The 15,062-nt window shown below is 41.1% G+C and overlaps 1 protein-coding gene across 3 annotated transcripts in view; it reads left to right on the top strand.

The window, feature by feature from the left end:
- Positions 1 to 15,062, top strand: part of NELL1 (neural EGFL like 1) — a 746,684-nt gene that overhangs the window by 163,037 nt on the left and 568,585 nt on the right. For all 3 annotated transcript variants that reach the window (XM_004418527.3, XM_087433086.1, XM_004418526.3), the window contains exons 6-9: positions 429 to 501; positions 1,177 to 1,259; positions 8,391 to 8,525; positions 9,476 to 9,578. In XM_004418527.3, the coding sequence (XP_004418584.1) occupies positions 429 to 501; positions 1,177 to 1,259; positions 8,391 to 8,525; positions 9,476 to 9,578 (394 nt within the window). The remainder of the gene's footprint in view (positions 1 to 428; positions 502 to 1,176; positions 1,260 to 8,390; positions 8,526 to 9,475; positions 9,579 to 15,062) is intronic.

The following is a 15,062-nucleotide window of genomic DNA, read 5'->3' as shown; positions in this document are numbered from 1 at the left end:
ACTAAATAAATCAATAAAACATTTTAGTCTAATATGTTTCTATTGTCTCTTTCTCCTGCTTAAACAACATCCTGTAAATCAGCAATATTTAATATTCTAGGATGACTAGGACATGGAGGAAAATTTTTACTGCCTTTTTCGTTCGAAAGTTTAAGAACATTTACTGATGGATTCTTAGTGCCATGATGTCCTTAGTATCAACCAGTGGTAACTGATTATAGCTTTCTCAAGATGAATGTACATTTCAGGGTTTCTAGAAGAGCATGGTTTGGAGTAGTTCAGTGTGGACTAAAGCCAACTCAACTTTTGAATGAGGATATCAGTCTTGTTAAAAAATAATCTGCCCTGTAGAGAGCATGTGACTGCACAAGAGCCATTTGAACTGGTAACTATAATCTTGATCGCCACCTCTCTCTTCTGTTATCAAGGGAATCATTCAAGATGGAAAAATCATCTTTATGCCGAATGGATTCATAACACAGTGTCCAAACCTGAATCGCAGTAAGTAGCAACTTAAAGCATTTGTGAATTTTTAAAATTATGTGACGTTGATAATATCAGAGAAATACATCAGGAAGGATACACACAAACTTCTGTGTGTTGACTTCTGAGGTGGTAGGGAATAATGAGAGAACATATTATCTATATTATAATATTATAACTATACTCTTCTGTGTCTTTGAATTTTTAAAAAGCTTATGTATTATTTATAGAATTTTGAAGGTAAAAAGATTACATTAACAGTTTTAGTTCTGTAAATTGATACAGAAGATATGTTTAATGTAACTATATACACATACACACACACATGTACATACACACACACTATTCTTTAAATTTCTTAACTGGGATGTGAATTTACTTTTTCCTCTTCTATAATGATTCACATTTTTTTAGTCACCTCTCAATAAAAATAAAGGTTTAATTTTAATTTAAAAATGTCATATTGCCTTTCTTTTCAGTTAACAGTTCTTATTTTCTGTTCCTTTCTTTTTTGCTTTATAATAAAAGGAAAAGATCTAGCCCTGAAATCCTCTGTGATTTCACTCCAATTTCAAAGTAACCCTTAACCAGAAAAGCAAAAACCCTTCTACATAGCCAAACAACTATTGTTTTAGAAATGTCCATCTTATATTAGCACTATATCAACATTTACTTTATGTTTTCTTTGTTGAGCTTGCCCAACTTGCAGTGATTTTTTAAGCCTGGTGCAAGGAATAATGGATTTACAAGAACTTTTGGCCAAGATGACTGCAAAAGTAGGTACCTAAATTTCACTTGTGATGTTTCATTTCTTTTTCCGTCCTATCTGGAATTTAGAGTGATATGCTATAATGGAAACATTTTTAGCCTTGACATCTGCAATATGTTACTATAAAATAGTTTATTCTTACTTGAAATAGGACTAACTATAGTAAACATAATTATTTATGTCTTTGATACTATTAGGCTGTATCAAAATGTTTACTTGAAAAATGTGTGGAAGAAGCAATATGTATCTCTGTACATTCCCTGGGAGTAGAAAAGGACTTTGCCCATTGGCTATGAAACTAGTAACACTGTGAGATGATGTATGGTCAGAGCCACTGCAGCTTACAAGCTAATGCATTTTGGATGTAAGAATAATTGCCAATAATCAAAAGGGGTAAAATAGCTGTTGTTAGGAACAGATTACTGTCACAGGAAGGCATTATACCATATTTCTAATATAAGATTCATTTCAGGACTGGTCCTGAGTTGAGTAGTGAAGGAGGCAAAGTTTGCCTTTCAACACCTTCAGTTTTATAATTCCGCATCTTTTTCTCCTCTCCATCATCCTCTTAACAAGAATCTTTTGAGGATCTGCTATTTGCCAGGCACTGTGTCAGGCACAAGGGAGGCAATGATGAACAATACATGATGCTCCACCCCAGAGATGTTCATATCAAGTGGCAGAGCCAAAAATGTAAATGGTTAGGCTTTAATTAAAGTTATAGCTTTAATATATATTCATAAAGTTTAGATTCATAATGGAAAGCCCTGAGCCTTGTAGAGAAAGATACTGAATAAATAGAAAGTGTGGCTAATGCTGTTGTTGTGATACCAATCAGTCGTGGACATGAGTTCCAGCCTAGGGCGAAGCAAGAATTAGGTTGGGCCTAAGAGACACTATACTCTGTGAAAGGAAGAATTTTAATAACAGTGAAAATGATATATTAATCCTATTCCACCTGTGGCTATGACTGCTCCCTGTCATCAGCCTTGGCGTGTGGAAAAAAACAGGTGGGTAGGTAAGTGTTTGGGAAGTAGAGCTCTATTTTGTATCTGTAGATTGTGCCACTGAAGATAACATTTCTATCTCAAACTAGGTTTTTTGGCCAAGTTCCCTTTGTTCTGGAAAGCAGAGATGGAACACTTTAGTAAGAAAGAAACTGAGACTCGAGAGCTGAAGCACTAGCTTTCCACTTCAGAGTGAGTGGAAATGTGAAACTCAGGCAATTATTTGCCTTCCCAGCTTGTGGCACATAGTGGCTTTTATTTCATATTGTCTGGAGCAGCTTGATCTCAATACTGTTAATTATATTTCAGCTTACTACCGAATTTTTGGAACAAGAAACATGCCACTCAGTCTCAGGTGACTGTGGTTCTCCATTCCCTGGCTTCGAGTATGCCCTTTTCTTTCTCTTTCTTGCCTATTGCAGGAAATGACATTTTTCTCTGTTTAGTTGTACATTATCTAGGAGCCACATTGAGCTCTGTCATCAAAACATTTTTATGTAAAATGGGCATTTGTGAGGCAGAAGATATTTAATTGTGGGCAACTGCAAGCAGAAAATGGTTTAATCTACCTTCAACCCCACCCCGCCCGGGCCTTTGGAAGATTTATGTCTGTTTCTTCCAAACCGTGAATGCAATTATAATTAGAAAACTGAGTAGTTCCATTTTCATTGCACAGTTTGGAATCTGTGATGATCTAGAAGAGGAGTTGGCAAACTTTTCCTGTAAAGGGCCAGCTAGTAAATTTTAGTCTTTGTAGGCCAAGAAGCTAAATTTAGAGTATTATGTATATACTTATTTTATTTAAATATAATCATTTAAAACATAACCACTAAAAATGTAGAAATCATTCTCAGCTCACAGGCCATATGAAAATAAGTAGTGGGGCCAGATTTGGTCCGTGGGCCTTAGTTTGTCAACCCCTCGTCTAGAAGAAGCTGGAAAGTCACTCATACCAGGTAGTACTTATTGAGCATTTACTGGTTGTAGTGCTTAAACTCTTTATATTCACCATCACTTTTTAATCCTCACAACAATCCTGTGAGCTTGTTGTTATTACCCCACTTTCCAGATGAGCAGACTGAATTCCAAGAAGGTTGTGTAACTTTTCCCGAGATAGTAGATGGCAGAGCTGGGACTCAAACTCAGATTCTGAAAGTGGAGTCGTGACTGAGAAAGATTGTAGTTGGAGAAGAGAGAATTAGAAAGAGAAAAGCTATAGAGGAAGGGCTGCTGGGGAGAGGGAGGTGGATGCTACAGCAGGAGGATGGAGATATCAGCAAGAAGGATGAACAAATCAAGGAGAGAAAAAGAGGAGTGGCCGTCCAGATGGCACCTGGTGGAGGGAGACGTGAGCACAGAGCTTGTAGCCGCTTTTGCAGGGGGAAGGTCAGAGCAAGAACAAGGCCTCTTAACCACCCTTTTGGTTATAGCTGCTGTTTTCTTTGGAATGTGGGAATCTTCTGCGTCCTGGTTCACATCGTGTGTGCTTCTGCCAGGAGCACGCAGGGCCATCTTATATGACATTACCTCCTTAGGGTTTTCAGACCACAGAGACTGCTCAGAATCAGACTGCAAACCTAGGAGAGGCCAGGCCAATTCTCAGCAAAGAATTCTGTAAGGGATCTCATGGAAGAGATTTCCCTCTGGCCAGTGCCCAAGTCTGAACAGGAAGATCTTTCTGTGCCCTGTGCAAGCCTTGTGTCCTTTTGGTTCACTCTTAAACTGAGAGTACAGCCCTCTGGGACCCCATCTTTATGTAGGAGTTCCCTTTAAGACACTTGATCTTGGCCAGACTCTGTTCTCTAACTCCTCCCCACTGCACCCTGTGCAGCCATCCAGGTGGGAGCTCGAGGGCTCCATGTTTCTGCAGAAACATTCAGCATGGAGGTCTGCTTTGGTGCTCACTTGCCTCTCCAGATCCCTGGCTGTCACTGTTTTGGCCACTGTGGCTTTCTTCCTTTTGTGTCACCTCTGTGATTTTTAAAAGGTTTTACTTATATATTTTATCCAACATTTTGGTTGGTTGGATTGTTGAAGTCTTTCAGGATGTCTATTCTGCCATCTTCCCAGAAGCAGAGTGTGAGTTACCCTTTTGGCAGAGTCTGGAGAGAGCAGCCAAATGGGAGGGCAAGTATGGTTCCTAAGTGTAGAGAGAATTCTATGACACCAAATCCATCTGGACTCAGGCTTGCCTTTAGTTAAATAAGCCTATTGTGGCAAGATTGAGCTGATGGGTTTGGAGGTCTGGTTTGAATTGCCCAGCAGCTGTGATTTAAATAGGCATTACTCATAGAGATCATGGTAGAGAAAGAGAGTGGGTTTTGGAATCAGAATGATCTGATTCTAAATCTCGTTTTTATCACTTCCTTGAATGTTTGTAGCCTGGAACAAGTCACTGGACTTGTTCCAGCTACAGTTTCCCCATATGTAGAATGATGACAGTTATTCTTGGTTTTATTCCGTGACAGATTCCTTGAGAGTTGCTGTCAGGGACCTGGGCTAGAGCTAGGTGCTGGAGGTCTTGGAAAGCAGCAGAAAGTCCTCATACTTTGGGCATAGTGAAAGCCATGGAATCCAACCAGAGAGCAAGCCTGGTGCACAAGCTAGGCAGGAGTTGGTAGCAAAAATCAGATCAAACCCAGGAGTCTGCCTAGGAGGGCTTGGTGGTCATTTTCTCCTTTCAGTGTGGCGGGTGTTGGGGAATGACTATGCCCTTGTTTGGTACAGGACAGATCATGGAAGCAGCTTGCATGCACCTTCAGGCAACAGACATCAGGGTACCTAAGAGCCCTCTTGAAGCACCCTGGCAAAACCATGCTTTTCCAAGGCAGAGAAGGTGCTGGGAAGCTGTCCCCTGCTGCCTCTCCTAAATGATGCACTAGAGACCACCAGTCTCCCGGCTTACTCTGGAAGCTTTCTCAGGTAGTCTTGACACTGTGGGACCCACCCACCTGCTGAGCCAGGGACATAGTGATGGAATGAGTCTCTGTCCTGCTCTCACATCCCACCTGTGCTGTAATCACATTCTGCCTTCAAGCTCAGGAAGAAGAGACGCTGGAGACTGGGAATTTCTTGATTTTTTCTGTTTAAATCTTTGACAAATCTATTTATGCAAATCGAGCAGCGCTTGAAATGGCATTTCAGCTTGTAACATATTTAATTTTGAGACTTTCATTGTTTTGAGGAGCTCAATAGTGATTTTTCAATTAAGTTTAAAGGTTTAACACAATAGAAAATTTCTTTTTCCCTTCCATATAGCAAATGCCAAATAAATAGTATTTCAAAGAACAAAAAAGCAATCCACCACACGACTAATGTACTCAGATCCGTTCATTGACCTCTTACCGTGCCAAAGTCCTCTGCTGTCTATCTTGGACAGTGGAGAGTTAAAAATAAATGATTTGGTCCGTGATTAGATAGATAAATGCATGAACAAAGGTAAGATAGAATAGAGATGTAGATTTAATACCATATTTATTTTGGATCTGCAGGCATTCTTGGAGAAAATGGCAGATAGTGTAGAAATAGCTTTTGAAAAAGAATTTGTGTAAATTCAGCATGCTAATACCACTGACAGAAAATGTAATTCATTTTTTGATTCAGAGTTGTTTTTCTCCTTTATTGTTGCTACAGGATTTGGCAGGGGGAAAGGAAGGCAAGATATTAAGTACCTTTCAAAAATTAGCTTTTTGCCTTAATATCCCTTTGCCTTCGTGTCTGTCTGAAGCACTGCTATTTTTACAGAGATTAGGGCTTTTCCATGTTGTCAGAAAAGGCTAAATATGTTAAAAAAATAAACACAAAGTTCAGAAGAGAAACAAAACCAGCCCTGAGAATAGCTTCCATTATATTAAAACTGAAGACTTTCCTTGGAATTGAGTTTTGTAGGTAAGCATAGCTCAGCTTTGTTGGACAGTACTGGAAATTGCCAATATTACCCTTAGGCAAGCTCCTGAATTTTCAAGAAACTTGGATGGAGACAGAATTGCCTTTTGGGTCATTTAGTCCCTAAGAAGTTCCCTTCTTGGAGTGATACAGACGCTAAGATTGTCCCAGATTGTCAGAGTGAGACAGACACATTTCCTCTCACAAGCAGATTCCCCGTTCTGAGCCACTTTTAGGAGGGGTGCGGATCCAGTTCAACTCTTTCTTGTTCAATCCAAGGTCATACATCAATCACTACGTTACATGGGAACTAATGGGGCTATAGAAATGAAGTCAAGATAATAGGTGCTAAATTGTCACTTCCTTTTATCTCACCTATATATAGTTTTGGTCACTTGACCTCACCAAACTCTTGGAAGTGTATTTTATCTGTGTTTCTTAAAGAATTCCCAAAGAACTTAATTCTCATAGATCCTAGGAACTCTTTGATCAGGCTGGAGATTAAATATAACCTGAATTTTTGGAAGATCAGGCATACTGGAGGAGTCATAGAAAGTAATATTTCAGGCGTAGTCAACTCTCAGTTTCTTCGGGGCTCCTTATGGTGTATGTGGCTTGTCTGCAATCATATTTGTTCTTTTCCCTGCCCCTTGGTACCATCCACAAAAAGAACATGTTTTCTTGAGAAATTCCAAAAGTTTAGAGGAAGAGGATGGAATAAGTGACAAAACCAAAGTTGGAATTACATATGTATTCCATTTCTAGAGACTAGCACTGTTATGAGTAATTGAGAGGAGCATATATGAAATGGAACCATAGTTAATGTAGAAAGATGGTGGGAGTCATCATTATCCAGGTTCAATCATTGTATCTAAACTATTGGCTTGAAATGGTCTTAGCTGGATCAAAGATTGACTTGATCTTCTATATGGGGAAAATACTCAAGACATGGAGGTATAAGTATGATTGAGAAGGAGAAGAGAAACTATTTGATGATTTTTTAGGAAGTGGTGTTGGTTGTTCAATCACGGCAGTCTCTGTGTAAGGAAAAGGGAAGAAACGTAATATCACTACTGGGTTGATTTACTCCTTAGTATGGATGAAACAATTGAGAGATCATACCAAAGTTCAGTTTTTTTGCACTGTATTTTTGAAGGTGAGCTGGATTAGGCGTGTAAAGTGATCAGGAGAGAGGATTGGAACCATATCGTGAGGAGCTATGGGGGAACCCGGTGGTGCTGCATGTGCTCGGGAGAGGGCGTGAGGACTGGGTAACCTCAGATGTTTGAAGAGAGATTGGACTTGCTCAGGATGGGTTACAAGGCAAAACGAGATCTATAGGAAAAAGGGAGTGAGATTTCACAGCTCAAGCCAAGAAAGACGTTTCAAACATCCAGAGCTAACCAAAAAAGTGGCTTTCCCTGGAAGGTGAGTGTCCCGCTACTGCAGATATGTGAACAGAGGCTGGATAATCACTAGAAGGGGTTACTTGTGAGGACATTCCAACTTTGTAACCCCTTTCAAATCTGAGATTCTAAGATCCTGTGATCAATGAAAACAGTCGGGTCACCTAGAAAAGTGAAAAAGCTTCTTTTACAAAATCCTGGTCTCACTGGGGCTTTGGCTCCTCTTCTGACCGTTGTCTGAACACCAAAGTGGATTCCTGAGGTGTTGTGTTTGGGGGATCCTGAGCTGAGGAAAAACTAGATCCTCCTATGACTTGCCCTTTCTCTGACCCCATTTCCCCAGAATTTTTCATAAGAGAGGAAGCGGTGACTTCCCAGCTTGTAAACCATGACACTCAGGTTAGTGTGTGAACAACACGGAGAGGATGGTGGGAGATAAATGTAAGCGAGTTGGAGTTATGGATTAGATCTCCTGTAAACATTGTAATGAGTCCTTGAGAACACATTCATTACGAGTGTTTCCCTGGCTGGAGCTGAAAGCATGCACGTCTATGAACACCCGTGAGGTCCTGAGATACAGTTTAATGTCTCATTTGGTGCTCATTAGGCCATGGGAGCCGATATGTCTTCAATTTAGAATGATTCCACTTCATGTTTAAAACAAAAAAAAAAACCAGAAAAACACAAAACTCAAAAAACAGATCTGGCTAAGAATCAGTGAGCTGCTCTAGCTTTTTTTTCCTCCTCCTACTTGGATTTTTTTTTTTCTTGTTGCTATTAGCTTTGTTAGGACAATGCAATCGAATTACAGAAATTACATCTAGTAACTCTTGTTCGCAGCTAAATTATGCAGAGACAAGACTTAGTCAATTGGAAAACTGCCACTGCGAGAAGACATGTCAAGTGAGTGGACTGCTCTACAGAGACCAAGACTCCTGGGTTGATGGCGATCACTGCAGGAACTGCACATGCAGAGTAAGGCTCTTTGTGAATAAATACAACAAAACCAGATCTAGGGGGACCGTTTCACTAGTTATTGTGTCATCTGGCTCTTTAATATAATAATGCCAACTCCAAGAAGGATTACCTTTTTACTAAGTGCCTACTTAGTACTCTGAGCAATTGTGAAGGAAGAGCTTCGTTATATATATAAACACATGGAAATTAAAATCTGCTTTCCCTGGATAACACGCTCTAATATGATCTAACATTATGAAGAAGCTTCTTGTGTGGAGGTTGGAGGTTGGAGGTTGGAGTTTGGAGTGTCAGAGCGAGGGAGGGACTCCTTTGGTTTCTGTAAAACCTAATGGTTAGCTTCATTCACAACTTTTCTCTGCTAAAGTAAATTTTAAAAAGGGGTTTAATCAGTGTCTGGGTGTTTTCGTAGTATTTTACAAGTTATCCATCATCAGTTTCAGAGAACTGCACGACACCTCTCCTCCCCACATAAGGGTATCCGTCATTTGTATACTCCGTCTTTTTTAGAGAATTACAAGAGCATGCCCAAAATTAGTATGTAGACCCTGCCCAGTTGAAATTATTTGATAAACATCTGAAGAATGCCATTGTTTGTCTGGGAAAATACAAAATAGATTGTTAGAGCCTCAGCAATGATTGACAGGGTCTGCAAAAGGTGTTATTTATGTTCTTGTGAAAATAGGCTTTTTGTTTTCTGCCTAATCTGCTTAGCCCTCATGGGCAGGTGGAGTGAAGCCAGTGATGTATATCAGAAAAGTAATTGAGGTGGCCCGGGTTCATTCGGGCTGGAGAAAATACTTCATTTGTGGTCCTGGAGTGGACTGGGAATTCCTCACACTGCTTCTGTCTCCCTGATGAGCTTTCTGGGATGAGATGGGAGCTTTTTCCGCAACGGGAACTTTCAAAGGGCACTTGTGAGATTCCTTTCCCTGTCTTTCCTTCCTCAGAGTGGTGCTGTGGAATGCCGAAGGATGTCCTGTCCCCCTCTCAATTGCTCCCCAGACTCGCTCCCTGTGCACATTACCGGCCAGTGCTGTAAGGTCTGCCGACGTAAGTACTGACTGAGGGTCAGAGTGGCCCTTTGTGCTTTGAGATTTATATTTTCCCTCTATTTTTCAAGCCCCAACTGATTAACATGGATGAAATAAAGCACCAGCATTTGATGTACTATTATAATTTTATTTATTTAATTATTTATTTTTTCCCCCAAAGCCCCAGTAGATAGTTGTATGTCATAGCTGCACATCCTTCTAGTTGCTGTATGTGGGACGCGGCCTCAGCATGGCCAGAGAAGCGGTGCATTGGTGCGCGCCCAGGATCCGATCCCAGGCCGCCAGCAGCGGAGCCCGTGCACTCAACTGCTAAGCCACGGGGCTGGCCCTGATGTACTATTAAATGTGTGATAAGAGCTGCTATATTTTAATCACCTCTGATGTGGCAGACACTTTACCTAGGCTATTTCTTAAAATAAAATTCTCACATCAACCATAATTACAATTCTTCCCATTCTGTGTAGAAGGAACTGGTGTTCACAGGGATTAAGTCACTTGTCCAGGGTCCAACAGCTGGTAATGGGGGATTGATCTGTAGAGTCAAGACTCCAGAGCTCCATGTGCTGTGGTCCCCTCATTCTCGGTGATCTAGGTAAGGGCCAAATTCTGTGTTTTGGTTTTCTGAGGTCTTGGTCAGATTTCCTGTCATTAAAAGGCCTTGTTAGGAATTTCAGGATGAACTTCAGCTAAAATACTGAAACAATTTCTTTCAAAGTTGGCTTGTCCAAGTTCTACAATGATTTAAAAATCCTTTTTCCTCTGTATTGCAAAGGGCACTATTTCAAGTGAAATAGTGAAATGAACCTTGAGACAAGCAGTAAGAGTCAAAACTGTCATTTAGAATGCTTGGTAGGTGTCAGTTACTATGCTAGGTGCTTTAATTCTGTTAGCTTATTGAATCCGCACCGCAGCCCTCTAGAGGGGGTTATTATCATCCCTGTTTTACAGGGAGCTTAGGCTTAGAGAAGTTAACTTACCAAGACTGGTGAGTGGCAAAGGTGAGAGATAAAACTAGTTCTGACTACAAGGCCTGTAGTCTTCATTAAACCATATATCTTCTGTAGAAAAGGAGAGTTTAGGTTAGAAATGTGGCATCCTATGGATAATTTTCAAGATCATTTCTCCTCCCAAAACTACCAACATCATTAGGTTTTCAAAACACAGTGGTCTAGCTTTTTACTAAGAACAGCATGTCACCTAATATGGCAGTGGAGATGGGGATAGTTGGTCTGGTCACACCTGCTCAGATCTTTGAACTCTTTCAAAAGGAACTTTGAAATATTTCTTCTTTTCGAGGTTGGCACAGTACACCCATTTCTCAGGAGAATGTACTTGGAGTTGATCTAAAAAGAGAATTTTCTTGTTTCTGTTCCAAACACTTTTGGAAGTCATGTCTGGCAATATGGATAGCTTAAGTGCCCCAATGTTGACATTATAGTTTGATTCCACGATGGAAAGATAGTTGCAAGTAGGTACAGGTTAATTTTTCTAATCTTGATATTCTATATAATAGCAGAGGAAAAAAGTTGAAAAACTATTAGGAATTTGTTTAAAAAATATGAGATTTTTAATCCATTATTTTGAGTGCCCTGGCCAGATCTGTGAATGCTGTCTCTCAGAAATTGTTGTTTGGACATGGCGGTAGATGAATCCTTCAGCTGCTTCGTGTTTTAACCTTTAGATTTTTTTTCTAATTATAAAAGCATTGTGCTTATTTTGTGTGACATTTGAAAACACAGAGAAGGGCACCATCCTTGGAAATACTACCACTTGGAAACAACCAGTCTTGAAATTTTAATTTCATTTTTTTAATTTATATTTTGTATACAGTTGAGATTTTATTGTACAAATAATTTTTACCCTGCTTTGTAGACTTACCATGATCACTTAAGTGTATTACTGTGTTTTTGAAAACTGTGTAAACCTTGTTTTAATAAGCTTCATAGTGTTCTGTTGTTTGGCTGTTGCATAACTTATTTGATCATTCCCCAGTTGTTGGATATCTAGGTTGTTTCCCACATTTCATTAGTATAAATTACTCTTCAATAACATGTTTTATAGAGAAAATACATTTTTGTATTTTATATTTTCTTAAGATAGAATTCTCCAGAGTAGAATTATTGGGCCAGTAAACCGACATTTTCAAGACCCTGATACATATCATCAAACTGTGGTCTCACTGGAAGTCTGTGCGATAGTCATTTTTCTTTATTATAATTCATTTGAGAGTTTTAAATTTTAAAAGTATTTCAGAAAGGTACCCAATTTTACCAAGATACTGATACACAAGCTAACTAAAACATCAGTTTGTTTTTTGCATTTGTTTGGAATTCTTAGCAATTTGGCTAGGTAGCACTAATTTTCCCAGCAGTCTGACTGGTAGTTTGATATATTTATAGTTTAATAAAATGGTGATACAAATAAATTGTTAAGACCACTACTCAAAAAAAAAACTCTTAAAAAGAAACGATACGAGGCACCAGTGGTAATTAAAAGGTTGAGTACCTCTGGCCTAGACGGTTTTCATTTCTTACTATTTTTTGTTTTGTTTTGTTTTGTTTATTTGTGAGGAAGATTAGCCCTGAGCTAACATCCCTTGCAAATCCTTCTCTTTTTGCTGAGGAAGATTGGTCCTGGACTAACATCTGTGCCCATCTTCCTCTACTTTATATGGGATGCCTCCACAGCATGGCTTGATGAGTGGTGTGTAGGTCCCCACCAAGGATCCGAGCCCATGAACCCTGGGCACTGAAGCGGAGGGCGTGAACTTAACCACTACGACACTGCGCCAGCCCCTCTTACTAGTTTTTAATAGAAATATGCAGTAGGCAGTTACTGAGTGCTGGATCCTGGAATAGTGGTAAAGAGCTCTCTGCTTCAGAGGGCTCACTTTCAAGTTAGAGACATGATTTCCAGTGTCCAGAATTGTGAGTGTGGTCACACTGGGCGTGTGGACGGGGCACTGTTAGAGCAGAAGAACAGCCATGGGACTGGGGGGAGGACATTGGTAGTAGGCCTGGATGCTCCCTGGAGCAAGGGGAGCCAAGCTACATATTTCTAGCCTTCTGGAAGTTGACTGTGGCAGGTTGAGCAGTGGGGCGGAGGAGAAGGGAATGAGGTTTGCTACAGCAGAGTTCTAATATTAGTTGATATAATTTCTAGAACTCTTCAGATATCTTCACATCAGAGAAAGGATGGAGACTATTCATTTTGATTGTCCCTTTCAGAAAAAATCTCCTAAGCTACCCTCTGGATTTGGGTGGGGCAGTATTTTAGGGACTCGGAGGAAAGGTATTGACCTGACTCAGGCAAAAGGAACCAGAACATAAAAGCTGATCGGGTTGTCTGCTGACTTCTTGAGTGTGCGTGCACTTGTCATGGCCTCAGGAGCTGCAGCACTTGTGGATGAGGCATCTGTCTAGAAACAGCAAAGAACCTTGTCTAAGTGTCCACGTCTCAGTTCATTGCCTAAGGAAAGTACTTGGTCCTATTCTGATCAAAAGGCCCAGACACTCAGGTCATCTCCAGGAGGAAGGGGTTTTCATGGTGGAGGTATCAGGGCCTGATACTAGGATGTTCTTCTCTCTGTTTGGGAAGTAGCAGGGAAAGCTGAGGAAAACCTTCTAGATTCCTTAGCTGTGGGCATGGCAGTCCAGGAAGTGGTGTGGGAGTTTCATTCCTCAAACATTTGCTGGGTGTCTGCTCTATTCAAGGCACTGGACATACCTAGCTTTTATTTAAGAGTGAACTTCTTAAACTAGAGATTCCCAGGGCCCCTCTCCGACCTCCTAAATCAGAATCTCCAGGCAGCGGTGTCCTGGATTCTGTATTCTTTCAGTGGACAGATTGGAGAGCTGTCAGAGATGGGCTAGAGGGAGGAGGATGGAGAGGGAATCTTCAGCTATGCACAACAGCATTCACAAAGGAAGAGAGGTGCAGAGGGAAAGGGATATAGTCTGTTTGATGGTAACAGAGGGCTTTTGTGGGTTAGGAGTAGAAATAAAGGCATAGGTGGCTTGGGGATGAATGATGATGATGATGTTCCATTGAATTCATTCAGTCATCCTTACTGAGGCTCCTCTCCCAAACACTGTCCTTGCCTCTGTGTACAACAGCGGGCACATATAAATCATTCATTCTATGTCAGGTACTGTGTTAAGTCCTTTTATATGTATTAATTCATTTAATTCTTCCAACAACTCAAAGTCATAGGCTCCACTGCTATCCCCATTTTACAGATGAGGAAGTGAAGCACAGAGGGGAGAAGTAACTTGTCCAAGGTCTCTCAGCCTTGGTGGAGCCAAAATAAAACCCAAGAAGTCTGGCTCCAGAGCCGATACTCTTAACCTGTCTCCTCTACCTGTGCCGTCCAGGGAGATGCGTGTGCCATCTCGTTACAGCAGAGAGGATCATGTAACACGTGCACCATGTAAGATGCAGAGGTAGCCCAGAGAAGGGAGTGATTGGCTCCATCAGAAACTTGTGCATGTGTGTGTGCTGGGAAAACTTCATAGGGGAAGTAACAGTTGAGTAGGGTGTTGACAAATGAATAGGAGTTTGCCATGTGGACAAGGTGGGTAAGAACACACCTGCCAAAGGGAATCGTACATGCAAAATCATGGAAGTCAACACAGCGTTAGTTTGGGTACAGAAAAGCAAGATTTTAAAGCAGGGTGGTGGCATAATCAAAGAAGCACTTTTACAAAGGCCGCTGGATTGCAGGAGCTGGAGGCAGGGTCCGGGTATAGGATTCAGGCATATTCCAGGTGGAGGTGATGAGACTGGCAGGCAGGCACTGCCCGGGGAGATGAAAAGGAAGGGATGGACGTGAGGGATAGCCAAAAGACCTCGCGCATGGTGGGTGCTCCATAGGCATATTTTTGCTTGAGACAGATGAATCGGGGACAGAGTGTCTGTAAGGGAGAAGTTGCCAGGTTTTGAACAAGAGCCCGGGGAGACTCATAGTGTGATTAACAGAAATATGGCAGGTTGAAGTAGTAGTTCGGGGAGCGACACGTTCTGTTTGGCGTACGTGAGTTGGAGATGCCTGAGGGACAACCAGCCTGATGTGGGCGTCTTGCTCAGAGAGGTGGTGTCTGAAGCCAGATCTGTGAATGAGCTCACTGAGGGAGGAAGGATCCTTGGGCTGTTGTTCAGTCTTCCCGATCTGCCACTTCCCTTTAAAGTGTAATACGGAGTGCTGATTTTGATATTCTAAGGCACTGAGTGCCAAGGGATGGCTGGAGTGTGTGCAGGGCACAAATACCTAAATAAAGACAGAGCAACCCCATGTCCACATCTGACAGGGGGCCAACTCATACCTCTCAGTTGTTTATTCAGTGTGCAGCCAAATGGCAAAGTGTCCAGTCATTACAATAGAGAAATCAGGTCCAAATTTGAAGGGCCAGATGTCTGTGGGTGCAAAAAGCTAGAACTGCATAACTATTTCTCTGGATCCCAGGACACTTCTTTCTGACATCGT

This window comes from Ceratotherium simum, chromosome 7 (assembly GCF_057802395.1).
Source record: "Ceratotherium simum simum isolate JZ-2026a chromosome 7, ASM5780239v1, whole genome shotgun sequence".
NCBI classification, from domain to species: domain Eukaryota; kingdom Metazoa; phylum Chordata; class Mammalia; order Perissodactyla; family Rhinocerotidae; genus Ceratotherium; species Ceratotherium simum.
The sequence above is the reverse complement of the archived record's forward strand: the minus strand, read 5'-3'. Positions and strand labels throughout refer to the sequence as shown.